Raw genomic sequence first — 20,653 nt, 5'->3', positions numbered from 1 at the left:
CTTAACTCAATATCGTCAATCTTAATACCACAATTTAAGTTGTATACTCGTTCAGCCAGGTCGTTTATATACACCGCAAAAAGACTAGGCGACATCAAACATCCTTGTTTAGCCCCTGAATCGACGTTGAACCATGGTGTAAGACGGTCGTTAACTTTCACGGAGCATTTAACGTCATCGTACAGAGATTGTTTTGCGGTAAGGAACTTTCCACGTATTCCTGCTTTAAACATCTTATACCAAAGAAGATTTCTAGGGACGGAGTCGAACGCCTTTCGCATATCTATGAAGCACACAAAAGTTGAAAGTTTCGATATCTTTCTATCATTGATGACAGTATGTAGTGTATGAATATGCTCTTCGCAGCTTCTCTTCTCACGAAAACCGTTCTGGTCGTCGCATAGAGTTTTATTAGCTTCTATCCACTGATTCAGTCGTGAATTTAATACATGACAGTATATTTTGCTAGGAACGGACACTAATGTAATACCACGATAGTTGATAGGATTCTTCCTATCGTCGGATCCTGTCTTAAAGATCGGATTGTTCCGGTACTTTCCCCAACTCAAAGCATCCATTACATATAACGAATAAGAGTTCAACAGCTGTCGGGTTTTTTAAAACTTCTGCGGGGATTTCATCGAATCCGGTAGCTTTACGCAGTTTAGCACTTTCGACTGCTTTGATGATTTCTTCTCGTGGTATAGGATCATTTAATTTCGTCACATCATACTGAATGTCATTTCCGTTATCCTCTATCGATGGCTGTGCATGGTCATTTTTGTTAAAAAGATCTTCAAAGTCAGATTTCCAACGTTTTAGAACAAAATCTTTTTCTGTGCTGATATTTCCTTCTTTATCGATTACGGACCATGGAATACTTTCGTTTCTCTCACTCGCTGTCCCCAATTTTCCTATAGACTTCCAAAAGTCTCTTTGGTTCGTTGAATACAGTTTTTCTTGAAGTTTTTCTTTTTCCGTATAAACATATTGTCGTTTATATTTTCTGTTCAACCTATCAAAACTCTTACGTTCAAAACATTACTTTTCCTTCAATGTTTTCTTATGAGCATTCGATCCTTCTGACTTAAGCCAATCCTTTTCACTTTTGCAAACATTGTTCCACTGATCTTGGAGAAATTGATTCCAATACGGTTTGTACATAGATTTAGTATGTTTGTTTCGATTTGTGGTGTTGTTTTTGATAACCGGTAGTTTGTCTTTCATTTCGTCTTTCACTACAGCACAAAAACTGTCGTATGCCGACTGAACGCAGTTGTCTACATTTATAGCATTTTCAATACGGTTTATTGCTTCATATATTAAATCAAGTCGTTCTTGATCACTCAGAAAACTGTCGGGAATATTGCTTACATTGTATTTTCGCTTTGCACTTTCAATATTTCTATCAGATGTATCACATATTATGCTGCATGGCGTATTATCGGGTATTCTGATTTCGCAGGTTAAAAGTGAATGATCTGGTACACTAACTGGAAAGTGATTCACAGTATTTATTATATCTGTCATTTTTACAACATTAAAATCTAAAATATTCCAAATTTGTTCATAAGGAACACACTACTGATTTTCCTTGCGGTGAGATATACGTAAATTCGTTACATCCGATTCTTCCATTTAGCATGGCAAAATTTACATCCGATAAGAATTCAACGAACAGATCGCCGTTATAGTTTTCAGATTGATCAATAACATTTCTTGGACTTATATCATCTACACCTTCAACATAATCGTTGTTGCGGCCACATCGGGAGTTAAAATCACCACATATAACGGTTAAGCCTTTATTTTGGTTACAATACACCTGTTGAAGCAGATTATCGAAAAATAATTCCTGATCGTTTGGTCTAATCGACTCCCTTGGCGGTAAATAACAAACGGCAAAGCATAATGATATAGAAAAATCTTGAGTTTTTACTTTTAAGTTGTATCCATAAAATTCCTTCTACACTTTTATCCAGAGACAAAACTTCAAAATCATTGTATATTTCACTTTTGATGAAGAAGCCAACTCCGCCTGAGCCGCGAACGGCTCTTTTATGTAAGTTTCCCCGATTATTTCCGATCCATATATATCCATAGAATATTAATAAAAATAGTTGCACTTGCTTTATTTAGCATGAACTCATTTCAAATTTACGATTTACTGTCTAAAATACAGAAGAGAATTTCAAGCATGTATATTACAGAGTAAACAAAGCATATGTGTGTAGTAGTGAAAAAATACTTTTTTCTACATAAATTAAATCAAGTTTTAATTTAATTTTAAAGACTAGTAATTGTCTTAGCTGAAAAGTAATTAAATAATGAAGACAGTTGGTATAGCAATCTTATTAAAATATGTTCTCATCACTTGCTCCTCGATTTTTTATATGTCGCCGTGTGCGACATATAAAAAATCAAGGAGCAAGTGATGAGAACTTATTATAATAAGATTGTTGGTATAGAATTTATATTTCTTTTGTTGAGTTCAAACGTAATTGGAATTCGATTCCCATTAACTAATTTTGATTTAGTTTTATTAGCATTCGAAACGTTTCAAGTCCTAACGTCAATTCTTATTGGAATTGCAATGCACGTCAAATTCGCTAAACTGTCCAAACGACGTTAACTTTTAATTTGTATTAACAAAAAGCATATTTCTAATGCCAATTGGATAATTCGAATCAATTTGATTTAAAAAAAAAAAAAAAAAAAAAAAAAAGGAGAGCGTGTGAATAGTTAGATTGGCGAATTCTATTCGAATTTGATTCAAATTCAATTTGAATTAAATGTACGTGTGAACGAGGCATTAATAATATTACTTCTGAGCTTGTGATTAATAGCCAGATGTGAATTAAAAACATAGGTAAAGAGATAAGCGATCATTAGTCAATAGTTCCCTGAGGCATTAATCTAGTTATTAGGAGGGCCATCAGGATTATAACACTTTACTGGAGTGGCAGTTTAATTACAGGAAATAGATGACAAAACAAAATTATGTTCAAAATGACGATTTTGAAACTCGATGAACGAAATGACCAAAACTTTTTCTGTTAAAAAATAAAAATTTGCCCTAAATCCCAATTTCATGTTTAGGACAAAATACTTTAAGTTTAGGACAAGACTGGCAAATATTACTGTGTCCGGACCCTTGGCCCGTAGGACCAAATAATTAGCGTTGGTGGGGTCAGTCAGTCACTTGTTTATGCCTTTAACATAAACTCTGCCACACTGACATATTTTTAATACCTCAGGTTCAGGTAGATCTCCATTTGATTTCCTCCATTCTTTCATCTTTCTCTCTGCCAACAACCTTTTCCTCTGTGTTAGGTTTTGCATGCCTTCTTCCATTTTCCTTGCATAAGACTTGCTCGGTCTGTCAAGATGTCGTTTCCCAAATCTTCCTTGTCTGACCTAATAAAAAAAACCAATTTGAATGGAAAACATTTATGGATAAAACTAACAAAAACTATTTCAATGAAAATAAATATCTTGTAAAAGTTCATAATATGTGTTCATTGGTCAAATAATTAAACTGGTCTATACATGTTTGTTGTCCTGTTGTGATGCCAAATTTTTGTGAAAAACAAATGAGTATGGGCAATATAAGGTCCTAATTTAACCCAAATATTACTGCAAATTTAAAAGTTATCATACATATTCTTAGATAACTCCAAACTAGACTAATTTACAATGTATTCAGAAAAGAAAAACAAATTTAAATAAGTATGTTTTAGATTGGGAGAGTATAATGTGCACACACAAGAATCAACTTTATATTTGGTGAGATTATGTCAAAAGTTATGATAAAGCTTCTCTTGAATTTTTGTTTTTGTTTGGATGTGCACAACATGCACAATGTTTACACAAAGAAAATAAATATTGAAAACTGCATATATTCTGTATTTTTCTGTACATATCATGACATAGTTGTGACGTTATCAGATAATCAAAGCACTGTAAGCACTGTAATGAAGTTAACCAAAAACCAAGGCAAACTTAATTATGGAAACTGTGGCAGTCATTTGCTTCAATTTATTTTTAACATTTGAAAAAACAAACATCCGACATTCGTATATTGTACATTTATGGTGGTTTTTTTAATGAATTGAATATTAAGGGAAATTAATCAATAATGAGCTATAAATGAAAATTAGTATAGGCCAAGAAATAATTCAAAAAATAATTAAAGTAAATTCAATTAACCTAGACTCATTTTTTGCATCAATAATTTTTTTATAATAAACAAGAAACAATTGTAAGAGGAAGTCTCCCAAAAAAAGCTCTCATTATTTGTCATTGCAATGGTCACCTGACATTGGGCAAAGTCCAGTACATATTGGTTTGGTCTAGTTAAGTAATATGCATATGTGACACCTATGAGATTGACCCTGTATGTCATTCAAATCTTTTTCAAATGACGAACAGGAATAACTATTTTTTAGGAGTGGTATCGCGACCATTTACAAGTTCTCAAACAGAAGGTGTTGGGGTGAATCCAGGGACTCCCCATATATTTCATTTGATTTGTTATATTGTCCCATACATGAATATATATGGTTTAGGGGGAGGGATCTCAACCATTTCCAATTTCTCAAACCGGAGGGGTGGGATGACCCCAGGGACTCCCTATATATTTCATTTCATTTTTTATATGTTCCCATACATGTATATATATGGATTAGGTGTGGTTATTTGGACTATTTCAAGAGGGGGCAGGTGACCACAGGAACTCCCCATATATTTCATTTGATTTATATTATCACATACATGAATATATATGGTTTAGGGGTGTGGATCTCGACTGTTTTCAAGTTCTCAACCAGACAGGGATAGGGGTGACACCGGGGACTCCCCGAAATTATTTTCATTCGATTAGTTTTATTGTCCCATACAAATAAATATATGGTTTAGGGGTGGGGATCGCAACAATTTACAAGAAAAAAAACAAATTTTCAATTGAAGGGGGTTGGGATTATCCCAAGAGACTCACCCTTTGTTTTATTTGATTTGTTTTATTGTCCTGCTTTCATTACTAAAGACTGTGTGTGTCTATCACATACTGTTTTAGAGAAATAGTCATTTGAAAATTTAAAAAATAAATCCCATACGGTTCTACAGTAAACTCAACCCTTTCTTTAAACCCCTAAAAATTATGAATAAAAGCAAAATGGAGATAACATTAGACAAAATCTCTATCTTGATAAAACACATGTAAAAGCTAATGCCAAGTTCAAATACATGTAAACGTCCAAATAATTAACTTTTAAATGTTTAATACTATTAAAGAAATAGAAACCTAGATGATAAAATCTTTAAGATCTGATTTCAATTTTGTATTTATTACAACCACATATTTGCCAAATATTGATTTATAGAGAAACCTGTATTTAATGAAAATATCTTATCAAAGTAAAGTCCTCAAGGAAAACGTGGCCAATTAATTCTAATATCAATCAAAGTGCTGGATAGCACCTGTGGAAAGATTAGAAGATTAGTTTGAATAATTTCATATTAAGGTATGGTGGGGACAAAAGAACATTAATAAAACAGTATTGCTGAAAAGTGCATAAACAGCAGGGTTCTAGCAGGAATAAAAGTGCGTTTCCAGTATGAAGATAAAATGAGCTCAAATTAAATAATATGGGTCTCTTAATTTGCACAATTTTATTTAAACTGCAGTTTATATCTTATCCAAATAATGTTGCCTGTTTTGAACATGTTTAAAAAACAATACAAATCAAAAATTCTTCTAGTAAATGTTACCAATTCCTTGTAAGACATAAGTTCTGAACCAACAGCTAAGAACTTTAAAGTGTCAACAAATATAATCTTAAAATGTTGTTTTGGGGCATTTTGTTAGTTGAAACATAGGTTAAATTTATCAAGTAAATTAAAGGCCCAACTTGAATACCTTTTATAAATTCATATTCATATTTCATTTTTTTTTAAAGATCGTGATAATCCTTATTTAATCATTTATCTTTCAGACATAATTTACAGAATCACTTTATGTAGATCAAAAGTAATAGGCAATTAATAGATCTATCCTCCGTATATATATCAAACATCTAATATATAAACAAGTCTAAATTGAAAACTACGTTCAAACCTATAATTGCGTTTGATAAAAACCGCAATTTATATACGTGTGCATGTAAAATAAATTTCATTGTAGAAGGGTCTAAATACAGCACAAACAACAATTTCCAAAAAGACCAAAAAAGTGAAAAAAGGTATATTAAAACAAAACGCATTTGACCAACAGGTCGAACAACTGCCAGATGTTCTTTAACCCTGTTGACTGCCATTGGCGATTGCTAAATGAAATTGATCACAAGATGTAACAAAATGGATCTTAATATAACTTTAATACTAAACAGAAAACAATTAACTAGTGGCCAAGATGTTATGCCACAAACATAAGGTGTCAATATTTTTTTATGTACACCAGATCATATAAAAGAGGGACGAAAGATACCAAAGGGACATTCAAACTCGTAAATCTAAAACAAACTGACAACGCCATGGCTAAAAATGAAAAAGACAAACAGAAAAACAATAGTACACATGACACAACATAGAAAACTACAGAATAAACAACACGAACCCCACCAAAAACTAGGGATGATCTCAGGTGTAAGCAGATCCTGCTCCACATGCGGCACCGGTCGTGTTGCTTATGTGATTACAAATCCGGTAAATAGTCTAATTCGGTAGGTCAAATTCATGAAAGGGAAGGGGATTGTAGTTACGACGTAAGGAACATATCCGATATCATTTGTGAAACGGTTATTCCATAACGGTCAACCAACTCGTGATGGCGTCCGTAAAATTAACGAAGGAATGATTTCAACTTCACCATTTGGAACTCTTGGTTTAATAGCTTCCTTGTGAGCAGTAACCCTCTATCAAGAAAATCATGATAGGAAATGCAAGCACGGGAATATCGTATCAATTGGGAGATATATACCCCGTATGCAGGTGCTGCTGGAATGTTGCTACTTAGAAATGGAAAGTTCACAATTGGAAAGCTGAAATCATCTCTTTTGTCGTAAAGTTTTGTCTTCAACCGACCCTCATTGTCAATTTCTAGATGTAAGTCAAGATATGAAGCCGACTTAACTGTATCTGTAGTATCCTTTATCTCCAATTCGATGGGATAGATGCGATCCACATAGTCACCAAATTTTGAATTGTTTAGTGAAAGAACGTCATCTATATAGCGGAAAGTAGAGTTAAAGGATATTGCTAACTTCTTATCTTTCTTCCTAAGAAGTTCCTGCATGAAGTCTATGGAAAGCCAACGGGGTCAAAATATTTACTTCGTAACTTGTCAATTTATAACTTGTAACTGTGTGATTTGTCAATTTGTATATTGCTGTTTTGTAACTTGTCGATTTGTATATTGTCTATTTGTCTATTGATGTTTTGTAACTTGTCGATTCGTTAATTGTCAATTTGTATATTGCTGTTTTGTAACTTGTCGATTTCAGTCTATGGAAGGTGCGATACGATAAAAACTTTTCTTATATCATTGAGCGATATTGTCTTATATCAACGAGTTGCATTGTGGGAAATTTCAGACGAATTTTAGTATTTGTACGAAGAAAGTCAGATTTCTCGGTATAAACTAATGTCTCTTTTCTTAAAACATGGTAATATTTAACACGACATAAGTCTGGTGTATAATTGTCATGAGTTATTTCTGTAATAACAAGCAAGGTGTATTTGAACGAGAAAATTGAATTATTGAATCAATGACACATAAATGAACGATTAATCATTTGTAAATGTACACATTCAATAAATATCATGTAGCAAATTCAGTGGAATGCAATTGAGATGAATTCAATTGTTTGCTACGCCAAAATCACCTAAAATTCAACGATACTGCTATATTTTAAAATATCAATGTTATATTTGTCTTATATCATAGCGATGATTTTTTAATATCAAAAATTTATGAATGCGATACTTTTCTAATATAACTGCTATAGTTTTCTAATATAAAATGAATACGATGAAACGTCACAATGCATGTCAAAAAAACTGCAAACATAAGTCACAAACTTTGATCATGTTTTAGGATCAATATCACTAAGATTTCGTAACTGTAACAAAATTAACGCTTACATGAACTTATCATTTCAAAAATGTTTCTTGACCCTATTGATAGTTGAAAGTGTTAATAATCTGTTCAGTCTATTTTTTTTCAATCACATTGTTTAACCGACTAACTCACATGTTAAACCCCGCAACATAATTTATGTATGTGCCTGTCCGAAGTCAGGAGCCTGTAATTCAGTTGTTGGCGTTTGTTTATGTGTTACATATTTGTTTTTCGTTCATTTTTTTTTTATATAAATAATGCCGTTATTTTTTCTCGTTTGAATTGTTTTAAATTGTCTTATAGGGCCTTTTACAGCTGACTATGCGGTATGGGCTTTGCTCATTGTTGAAGGCCGTATGGTGACCTATAGTTGTTAATGTTTGTGTCATTTTGAATTGTGGATAGTTGTCTCATTAACAATCATACCACATCTTCTTTTTTATATACAGGATAATAACATAAAATGTAAAAATAATATGACTCATGATGCAGATCTTTGGATTGTGCTTTTGTCTTTAATAGTCATCGTAAATGGTGAAGATACAGATCTATTAGTGTTACTTTAATTATTCATTGTTAATCAACAGTGCAAACAGGTTATTTTTAAATCTAAAAAAATGAAAATATGGAACACAGAACAGTCTAAAGTATTTCTTTGGGAGGGTGTTTGTAATTTGTTGCTCTTTTTGCATTCTATAACAGGTTGTAACTCATCATCTAGGCTTTTTGAAACAGGCAAAGGACTTCATTAAAAAAAACTTAACCAACAAGATCAAGTTTTCATGAATAAGGCTTCATTAAAGCAGATTCCATCAAAGCAGGAGAAGAAGCATCTGATTCAGGGCAATTTCATAGTCTTTAAGTCTGAGTGTATAATCGGTGCCAAAAATGGATGTAATAAGAAGTTGACATAGATCCTACAGACCATACAGACTCATGGTTGGGAAATTTCTCGTGGAAAACTTCATTCAATTTTTATATTTGTGCTGTCCTGTTTGTAATCAATTCACAAATTGTAAATCTCAAATTCCAAAAAAAATCGGATGTTTTCACCTAAATTTTATGCATACACAAAAAAAACTATTTTTTTATAATTTCATTTTATAAAAACTGAATTACCTGTTGTAAAACTTTTTATTTGAAATGATTATCATCAATAATGAATGCTTAATAAGCTTTTCCCAGTTTTTCGCTATTTTTGTAAAATTTTGCTATTTTTCACCAAAAAAATCCATTTTCCCACTCAGATATTTTAGTATTTTACAGAGGAAGCCTTTTAGCATTGAAAAATACCAAAAATAATTCTGTTGCAATTTTTTTGAGGTTGGCCACATTTTTAGCTCACCTGGCCCGAAGGGCCCCATCACTTTGCGTCCGTCGTCCGTCGTCGTCCGTCGTCTGTCGTTAACTTTTACAAAAATCTTCTCCTCTGAAACTACTAGGCCAAATTAAACCAAACTTGGCAACAATCATCATTAGGGTATCTAGTTTAAAAATTGTGTCCGGTGACCCGGTCAACCATCCAAAATGGCCGCCATGGCTAAAAATAGAACATAGGGGTAAAATGCAGTTTTTGGCTAATAACTCAAAAACCAAAGCATTTAGAGCAAATCTGGCATGGAATTACATTGTTAATCAGGTCAAGATCTAACTGCTGAAAAAAATTCAGATGAATCGAACAATCTGTTGTTGGGTTGCTGCCCCTGAATTGGTAATTTTAAGGAAATTTTGCTGTTTTTGGTTATTATCTTGAATAGTATTATAGATAGAGATAAACTGTAAGGCAAAAATGTTAAGCAAAATAAGATTTATAAATAAGTAAACATGACCAAAATGGTCAGTTGACCCCTTTAGGAGTTATTGCCCTTTATAGTCAATTTTTAACCATTTTTCATAAATCTTTGTAATCTTTTACAAAAATCTTCTCCTCTGAAACTACTGGGCCAAATTAAACTAAACTTGCCCACAATCATCATTGGGGTATATAGTTTAAAAATTGTGTCCGGTGACCCGGTCAACCAACCAAGATGGCCGCCATGGCTAAAAATAGAACAAAGGGGTAAAATGCAGTTTTTGGCTTATAACTCAAAAACCAAAGCATAAAGAGCAAATCTGGTAAGGAGTTAAATTGTTTATCAGGTCAAGATCTGTCTGCTCTAAAAGTTTCAGATGAATCTAACAACCGGTTGTTGGGTTGCTGCCCCTGAATTAGTAATTTTAAGGAAATTTTGCTGTTTTTGGTTATTATCTTTAATAATATTATAGATAGAGATAAACTGTAAACAGCAATAATGTTCAGCAAAATAAGATTTACAAATAAGTCAACATGACCAAAATGGTCAGTTGACCCCTGTAGGAGTTATTGCCCTTTTTAGTCAATTGTTAACCATTTTTCGTAAATCTTAGTAATCTTTTACAAAATTCTTCTCCTCTGAAACTACTGGGCAAAATTAAACCAAACTTGCCCACAATCATCATTAGGGTACCTAGTTTAGAAAATGTGTCCGGTGACCCGGTCATCAACCAAGATGGCCGCCATGGCTAAAAATAGAACATAGGGGTAAAATGCAGTTTTTGGCTTATCACTCAAAAACCACAGCATTAAGAGCAAATCTGGCAGGATGTTAAATTGTTTATCAGATCAAGATCTATCTGCCTTTAAAGTTTCAGATGAATCGAACAACTTGTTGTTGGGTTGCTGCCTATGAATTGGTAATTTTAAGGAAATTTTGCTGTTTTTGGTTATTATCTTGAATAATATTATAGATAGAGATAAACAGTAAACAGCAATAATGTTCAGCAAAGTAAGATTTACAAATAAGTCAACACTACTGATATGGTCAGTTGAACCCTTTTGGAGTTATTGCCCTTTATAGTAAATTTTTTACATTTTTCATTTATTTTTGGTAGATTTTTAGAAAATATTTTCCACTGTAATTACTGGGCCACTTCATTATAGGTAGAGATAATTGTAGCAACAAGAATGTTCAGTAAAGTAAGATCTACAAACACATCACCATCACCAAAACACAATTTCGTTATGAATTTATCTGTGTCCATTGTTTAATATGCACATAAACCAAGGTGAGCGACACAGGCTCTTGAGAGCCTCTAGTTTTTGTGGATAACATTGTATAAAAAAGTACTTTTGTGTGGTCACTAGGCAACATTGTGGCTGCTAGAGTGCTATTAAGAACTTTTTAAAATGATAGACCCAACAATAATAAATATTCAAGGGTTTGGTAACACACTACCATTCATTTTAATAGATTCAGAAGTCTTTTCCTATGGCAATTGCAATAAAGATGGATATTATAGTTCGTTTTATGAAACCCATTGCTAGGCCACCAAATAATCACAAAAACACATATTTTTCAACATTTTTTAAGTCACTATGCATATACTAATGATGGATTGAATATGAAGAGGGTGCCAAAAATGCCTCTCACCTTTTGTAAATAAATTGGTTGTCAGAACAATGGGGAGTTAGACTTGTTCTACAGTTTTTATATGCCATTTACAGGATGTATCATGTTTACCATTGTCCAACTGTCATAATCAGTCAGTTGTTCTGTCCTTCGTCAACATTTCAGACAATAACTTAAAAAAAATGATTTGACTCCCTTTCTATTTTTATAAATTTTTGAGTTTACGTTTCTGAGGTGTTTTTTTTATAATTTTTAGCTCACCTGGCCCGAAGGGCCAAGTGAGCTTATGCCATCACTTGGCGTCCGTCGTCGTCCGTCGTCCGTCGTCCGTCGTCTGTCGTCTGTCGTCGTAAACTATTTCAAGAATCTTCTCCTCTGAAACTACTGGGCCAAATACTTCCAAACTTTAACTGAAAGTTCCTTAGGGTATCTAGTTTATAAATTGTATCCGAGGTTTTGATCTATCAACAGACATGGTCGCCATTACTAAAAATAGAACATAGGGGTCAAATGCAGTTTTTGGCTTATAACTCAAAAACCAAAGCATTTAGAGCAAATCTGACATGGAGTAATATTGTTTATCAGGTCAAGATCTACTTGCTCTAAAATTTTCAGATGAATCAGACAACATTTTGTTGGGTTGCTGCCCCTGAATTGATAATTTTAAGGAAACTTTGCTGTTTTTGGTTATTATCTTGAATATTATTATTGATAGAGATAAACTGAAAATAGCAATAATGTTCAGCAAAGTAAGATTTTCAAATAAGTTAACATGACCGAAATGATCAGTTGACCCCTTTAGGAGTTATTGCCCTTTATAGTCAATTTTTAACCATTTTTCGTAAATCTTAGTAATCTTTTACAAAAATCTTCTCTGAAACTGCTGGGCCAAATACTTCCAAACTTTAACTGAATGTTCCTTAGGGTATCTAGTTTATAAATTGTATCCGAAGTTTTGATCTATCAACAGACATGGTCGCCATTGCTAAAAAAAGAACATAGGAGTCAAATGCAGTTTTTGGCTTATAACTCAAAAACCAAAGCATTTAGAGCAAATCTGACATGGGGTATCATTGTTTACGAGGTCAAGATCTATCTGCCCTGAAATTTTCAGATGAATCAGACAACCTCATTAGTCCTGTTGTTGGGTTGCTGTCGCTGAATTGATAATTTTAAGGAAATTTTGCTGTTTTTGGTTATTATCTTGAATATTATTATAGATAGAGATAAACAGTAAACAGCAATAATGTTCAGCAAAATAAGATCTACAAATAAATCTATTTTACCAAAATTGTCAATTGACCCCTTAAGGAGTTATTGCCCTTTAAAGACTTTTTTCACAATTTGTTCATCATGTTGACTTACTTTAAAAAATCTTCTCCTTTGAAACTGCTGTATCAATTTCAACCAAACTTAGGCTAAATGAGTTTCAGAGTATCTAGTATAAATTTTATATTTTATTTCCTTGTATGTCAAGAAACATAGCTTCTATGGCTAAAATAGAACATAGGAGAGAATGATTTTTTTTTTGCTTTTGAAGAAAATAAGACGATCCAAAAAACATTTAAATAAATTGAAAAGCCAAAATAATCATTGATGAGAGATTTAACCAAAAGAATTAAGGTGAGCGATTCAGGCTCTTGAGAGCCTCTTGTTCATCTAGTTTGACTAGACTATAAGCATTTGCTTAGAGTAAACCATTATAGATCAAAGTAGGTCCTTTAACACGGAGACTTGGCCCACAGCAAACACCACGCTATATAGGAACAAAACATTACTAGTGTTATACCAATCAAACAGGAAAACCAACGGTCTAATTTGTAAAAAAAAAAGGAGATTCAAAAGTACAGGTCAGATTTTGTCGAATCCATCTGAACGAGGACAGTATGATTAATCTTTGTCATACGTTAGTTTCATTGTTTTCCAATGAAATTCTTCCATACGTGCGTTGCGAGCATATCGGATATATATTATTTCGGTGCATTCATTATGAAATTTGCTAAATGTTATCTTTGTGAACAATCATTTTGATACTTAGCTATTTGATTACGGCATTGTTTATTAAACCCTTATTTAATTAGTTTGTTTCCAAAACTTATTGAGAAATTTGTAAGACGTTACCAAAAACAATTTGAATTTAAGCAATGCTTTTAAAACTGCTAATTTACATACAATACTACTAAAAAGTAAAATCACAAAAATACTGAACACCAATCCGAGGAAAATTCTAAACAGAAAGTCCCTTATTAAATGGTAAAATCAAATGATAAAACACACCAAACGAATAGATAGCAACTGTCATATTTCTGACTCAGTACTTGCATTTTTAAGTTTTGAAAATGGTGGATTGAACCTATTTCATAGCGCTTAACCTCTCATGTGTATGACAGTTCCATCAAATTCTGTCATATTTACAACTATGCGTGAACAAAACAGGCATAATAGGTAAAATTGTCAAAATATGGGTACAACAGTCTAATATTTATACTAATCGGTACTAATATTGATATAACAAAAACACCGCTATGATATTTTAAAAGTATCGCATTGATATTTTAAAAGCATAGCATTGTTTATTTATGTATATAAGAAAAACACAGCACTTCAAATTTTACACAGACATAAACTTCAGCTTCTAACTAACTTCTGAATGTATATTTAGACTCAATTGTTGTTTATATTTGAACAATAAGTTATAAAGTTAGTATATTCTTAATTTTTCGTTGCCGAAAACAACATTTTCCGTATGGAATGTCTGCATATTTACAATTGATATAAGACAATATCGCTCATTGATATAAGAAAAGTTTTTATCGTTACGCTTCTTCCATAGACTGGATTTGTTAAATGTCGATTTGTATATTGTCTATTTGTATATTAATGTTTTTTAACCTGTTGATTCGTAAATTGTCAATTTGTATATTGTATAGAAGAAAAATCAAAATCAAATCAAAGGGAAAGGCGATATGGAATGAACAAATAGATAAGGCATCAAAGCAATCAAAAAATGCATTTAAAGTTTGGAGGCAACATGGAGCACCTCAAGAAAGAAGTAATGAGCTCAAAATCAAAATGACAGCTGCAAAGAGAATACTTCGAAAAGCACAAAGACAAGCCTATGCCTCGCAGAGAGAATCAACAGCGGGAAAAATTATGAAAGCTTCAAACTCAGATACAAAACTTTTTTACAAGCTTATCAACATGCAAAGAAAAACACCACTTATTAATACCAAGATACTGAAACTAAACGAAAAGACTGCAGAAGATGGACCAAGCATAATGAACATCTGGCAAGAACATTTCCAACAACTAGCTACTCCAACAATAGAGGAAAATTTTGACACTGAAAAACTAGAGCTAGTAGAGATACAAAACAATATAATAGAATCCATAGAAAGGGAAAAAGGTCAAGGCATAGATCTTGTTGATGTAAAGGAAGTAAATAAAGCTATAGAAAAATTTAAAGCAGGAAAAGCACCCGATGAAGATGGAATTTCGGCAGAACACTACAAACATGGGATGGAAGAGTTAACTCCCTTTATAGTACATATGCTAAATTTAATCTTAACATATTTGGATGTACCAATCTTCCTAAAGACAGGGATTCTAACACCAATCTTAAAGAAAGAAAAAGACAAAACATTACCATCTAGCTATAGAGGAATAACTGTAACTAAAACCTTTGCAAAAATATTACAAAGTATATTGAAGGATAGAGTTGACTCTGTATTTAACAACATACAAAACTCCCTGCAAAGAGGCTTTACAGAAGGAGTATCATCACTATGTGCAGCATTCCTCACATCAGAAGCAATCGAAGAAAGTAAGAAATTAAAGATACTGTTGATCTTAGTAACTCTTGACGCAGAAAAGGCATTTGACAAGCTAAACCATGAAATACTATTCAACAAACTGTACCATTATGGAATAAAAGGAAAACTCTGGATATTACTGAGAAATTTGTATAAAGGAATGAGCATCAAGGTTAAATGGGAAGGGCAATGTACAGAAGATGTCATGGTGCTACAAGGAATTCAACAAGGTGCAAAACTATCAACAACGCTATATAAATGCTACAACAACGTCATACTTGATAGCATATTAAAAAGTGGACTTGGAGCATGTATTGGTGATATACAAGTCCCTGCACCAACATGTGCCGATGACATTGCTGTCCTGGCAAATAGTACTGCAGATGCACAAGGAATATTAGACATCGTACAACACCATACGAGAAGAGATCTAGTCAAAATCAATCCAACTAAATCTGAAGCGGTTCTATACAATGCAAAAGGCTCAAACATATCAACGTTGAAATTTGAAGACAATGACATCAATATAAACAATGAAACCAAACATCTAGGTATCAAAAGAAACGAGCAAAACCGTGCAAATATCTCAGAAAGAATAAGAACCGGAAGGGCAACAATATACAGCCTTCTTGGAGCTGGGTTACATGTCAGAAGGGGATTCTCACCCATGGTCGCATACAAGCTATGGAGAACATATGCAGTACCAAGAAGCATATACGGACTTGAGGTGATGAACTTACTTGCAAAAGAAAGGGATATGCTAGAACTGGCAGAGAGAAAAATCCTCCGACAAATTCAAGGGCTTCCAAATAATACAGCAAATATGGCTGTATATACCCTGGTAGGAGCAGAACCTATTGCCATCACATTAGACAAAAATGTACTTACCTTCTTCATGAATATTGTTCGAAATCCAGGAACCATAGAATGTGAAATTCTGCGCCGACAAATAGTATTCTCAGACCAAAGAGGAAAAGACTTTATTAACAGAGTAGAAAAAACTCTATCGAAATACAATTTGAAATCCAGTAGCTACTACATAGAAAATCCACTGAATAAAACGGAATGGAAAAGACTAGTAGGAATAAAGATCAAGGAATACTGGAAAAATGAATGTCATAATGAAAAAATGGAAAAAACATCACTTAAATACATAGAGATACAGAACAATCCATTAAATGAAGCTCACAATATATGGAAAAGTGTAAAAAACAATAGTAAAGATGTAAAGGCAGGAGAAATAAAAGCAAGAAGAAGTACCCAAATGTACATATTCCAAGCCAAAAGAGCTAAGTTCGATTCAAAAGTTAACCCTATGTGTACAATTTGCGAACAGGAAAATGAAGATCTAGAACATTTTATTCTACACTGCAAAGAACTAGAGCAAACAAGATCTAAATACTGCTCAAAAATCGAACAGACAATGGATGAAATTGATACGTCAACATACAAGAAGATCATACAACAAGGGAATTTACTGCAGCTCATAATAGACTGTACTAGCAAGGACATAAACTGTTACCCAACTGTGTATGAAAACATTGAAACTTGGCTAGCAATATGTGTTATGAGATGCACTTGCTGCGCACAAAAAGGATAAAAAACCTGATCACAAGTACAGTATAAGTAAACTTTTTAAAATTGTTACTTACAAATAGTATACCATCCAACTATTTTACGGCTTATAAGTTTTTAAAAATAAATCTTCCCTTTAAAATTGTAAGATATCAGTTATAATTTAAAAAGAGTAATGACAAGGTCTCCATATAGAAATTAAACTGTAAAGAAAATTTTTGTATATATTATAGCTTAAATTTTGTCCAAACCCCAACCATTCTACATACGTCTTACAAGGAAGAAATAAATTTTCATTATTATTCCTGATATATGTATAGCACTCTCAGCTAATGATTATAAGTAATTTTAAACTTTTGACCATTTTAATTCTTGTAAATACATGTATATGCAGTTGTTTTTTTAACATTTTCCTACACCCTAGCACATATAAATTATTATATATTCCAAAAAACCTTATGATGACAATCATACGAATTAATTATGATATCTATTATTTAGTGATCATTATAACCAAATTCAGTCATCTGTATATAATATAATTAATTGTTTCCCTATGTTTTAAGGTGTAAATAGTTGCTCAAACTATACCCTTTGGGTAGTGCTCCACATTTAATGGAGGAATATACAAGGAACTGAACTGAACTGAACTATTGATGTTTTGTAACTTGTCGATTTGTTAATTATATAAATGTCGATTTGTATATTGTCTATTTGTATATTAATGTTTTGTAACTTGTCGATTCGTAAATTGTCAATTTGTATATTGATGTTTTGTAACTTGTCGATTCGTTAAATGTCAATGCGTGATTTGTCAATGTGTGAAATGTCATCGTTGTATTATGCTAACGATCATTATGACGACAGATGGCGCTCGGTTTCTCCTTCGTTTTATAAGCCTCCTGTAAGTAGGAGCACCTCTATATGGAATATATATACCTAAGTAATTTTAATTAATCAATTACAGCAAATGCGTCTAAAAGAAAGCAAAATAAAAATTGCATGTTTACAGGACACCAGTTTTATTTTATTTACTGACGTGGACTTTCGTTCGAGAATGGAAACTATAAAAATACATCCCGACTAGTCAAGTCCCTCGACGTAATCGATCTCTCCTAATTGCGAGGTAATTGAAATAGTCGTTGGTCCGTGGAATATAACGACTGGATTATTCAGGTAAATACAAGAAGGAGATGTGGTAATAAACCGTATGATTGACAATGAGACAACTATCCACCAAAGCGAAGTTCAAATGAAGTCGATGTAAGCAAGTATAGGCAACATACGGCCTTCAACAATGAGAAAACATAATACCAAATAGTCGGCTATAAAAGGCTACATCATAACTGGAAAACCCAGGTTCTAGTAATAAACGTATCTTTTAGTCCTAAAATGCTATTATCGGTTTATTTTATTCTGACAGGAGGGGAAAGGGCTGACATATATATATATTGATACACATGCCTACTGAATTTTTTTGGTCAAGAAGCTTAAAAATTGCCGCTACCAGATTCCCGTTCTATAAAAATTTACAACCAAAAAGATCAAAATATTCACGAGTCCCTCGATCGCAACAGCTGCTTATTAACGCCTAGTATTCCCGATATGATTCCCACCCGGTGACACACCTCCTTATAGCCCGGCAACCTTACCAAATCTTATATTTTGTCGATCGGATCGTTAATTAACCGAAATGATTCACGATGTTAATCATTAAAGCTAAAAGATTTTAAATGTGCATTTCATGTAAAATAAAAAATCATTTGCAATGAATTCGTAACAATATAATTCTAACTCAATTGACAAAGTGAAACCATGCTGTATTCCGCCTGGCTCTTCTGTCCAGCAGTCAACCATGATCCCAGGTCGGGTTGTTGTCCCTTTGACACATTCCCCATTTCCATTGTCAATTTTAAGTAGGTGACGCGTGTAGTAAAAATAAATAGTTTCATAGTTTTACGAGTATGGTCATTAACAAACTATCCAGAGGTAAAACCTCCTAATATATTTCGATCTAGTACCATGATCATTCTAGATTTGTATCTGTATCTGTAGGAAAACGTTGTGGATAAAAACCCCGGCTTTAATACAACGATAGACAGGGCGCCGTCGATGTATTGACGATGCACGAGAGCAGTTTCTGAACGACTGTCAACGCTCGCGGTTTGCGCACTACAGTTTCTTCAAGGTGGTTCCACTCGAATACTGTTTTTACGAAAAATAAGTTGGAATATTGTGGTATTTTGCTCGTTGAGATCTCAAAAAACGTTTTGAAGTTCTTGATATACAATTTTTTCAATACGTGTCTTGACTGATAATTGTTCAATCGGGCACTTGGCAGCAATTGATTGTCCTTTTTTGGACGAGCTTTTTTTTAATTGTCTGGCTCTATAGCACTGAAAAACTTTCTTATCAGGAATCCTAGTGTTATTTTTGACTATTTGACTACGTTGCATTTTTGGAAATATTGGTAGTCCAATTTAGGTCCTCGTTTAGTTTTCTGGTTCCTTTAGATTTTTAATATTACAAAATAGTGCATATTCAATACAGTTTTAATATATAGTATACATTAATCAAGTATAACTCATTTAAAAAAAACCATTCAGTTTGTCTTTGCAAAAGTTCAAATATGATATAATAAACTGTGACATCTTTTATCTTCATTACTCAGGAGCCAAATAAACTAAGATTGTTCGTCTATTTGCTTCTTGTATTAAAACATCATTAGAGAATTGCATTCTTTTCTGAAATTTTTATATTGAGATTATAATATTAAGGAATAATGAGTGTCAAACCATTTCTCCCATTCATGTTACATTTAGTTCAAAATTTGATGCCCAGGACACTATTAGTATAAATTTTCCAGCACCGTCTTATATTTCATGTATTTAGTCTTATTTTGACCCGGTTAAATATTAAGTATAAATTTCCTGCCAAGTGACAGTAATATATTTGCGAAGTTGATAAGGAGGCCCGTTCGAGGACAGCGACACATCTATGATATCCCATCCCAGGTTTGGTGACCAGTACAGTAAACTCTAAATAAAAGCGAGACCCTGATATACATGCTATATAAAGCAAACAATGTGTTTATCTATTTTTTTTTCCATATGCCGGTGCTCCTACTTACAGGAGGCTTATACACCGTAGAAGAAACCGAGCGCCATCTGTCGTCATAATGATCGTGAGCATAATACAACGATGACATTTCACACATTGACATTTCACACATTGACATTTAACGAATCGACAAGTTACAAAACATCAACATACAAATTGACAATTTACGAATCGACAAGTTACAAAACATTAATATACAAATAGACAATATACAAATCGACATTTAACAAATCGACAAGTTACAAAACAGCAATATACAAATTGACAATTAACGAATCGACAAGTTACAAAACATCAATAGACAAATAGACAATATACAAATCGACAAGTTACAAAACAGCAATATACAAATTGACAAATCACACAGTTACAAGTTACAAATTGACAAGTTACGAAGTAAGAATTTTGACCCTGTTGGCTTTCCATAGAAGTCAGCCTCATAATAGTAAAGAAACAAGTCAGCAAGTAGAGGGGCACAGTTTGTTCCCATTAGGATGCCGAGTCTGTTGAAAAACACGTCCTCCGAACGTAACAAATATGTTGTCAATCAAGAAATCAAGCATCTTGATAATATCGGTTTCAGAGAATTTTTTGTTTGAATC

General features: G+C 33.0%; 1 protein-coding gene across 1 annotated transcript in view; it reads right to left on the bottom strand.

Moving 5' to 3' along the window:
- The window catches only part of LOC134720547 (MAM and LDL-receptor class A domain-containing protein 1-like), a 211,211-nt gene that overhangs the window by 149,621 nt on the left and 40,937 nt on the right, over window positions 1–20,653 (bottom strand). Inside the window, exon 3 of the mRNA XM_063582861.1 lies at window positions 3,253–3,417. Within this exon, the coding sequence (XP_063438931.1) occupies window positions 3,253–3,417 (165 nt within the window). The remainder of the gene's footprint in view (window positions 1–3,252; window positions 3,418–20,653) is intronic.

Source organism: Mytilus trossulus, chromosome 6 (assembly GCF_036588685.1).
Source record: "Mytilus trossulus isolate FHL-02 chromosome 6, PNRI_Mtr1.1.1.hap1, whole genome shotgun sequence".
Taxonomy (NCBI): domain Eukaryota; kingdom Metazoa; phylum Mollusca; class Bivalvia; order Mytilida; family Mytilidae; genus Mytilus; species Mytilus trossulus.
Note: the sequence above shows the minus strand (reverse complement) of the source record. Positions and strands in the feature narration are given on the sequence as shown.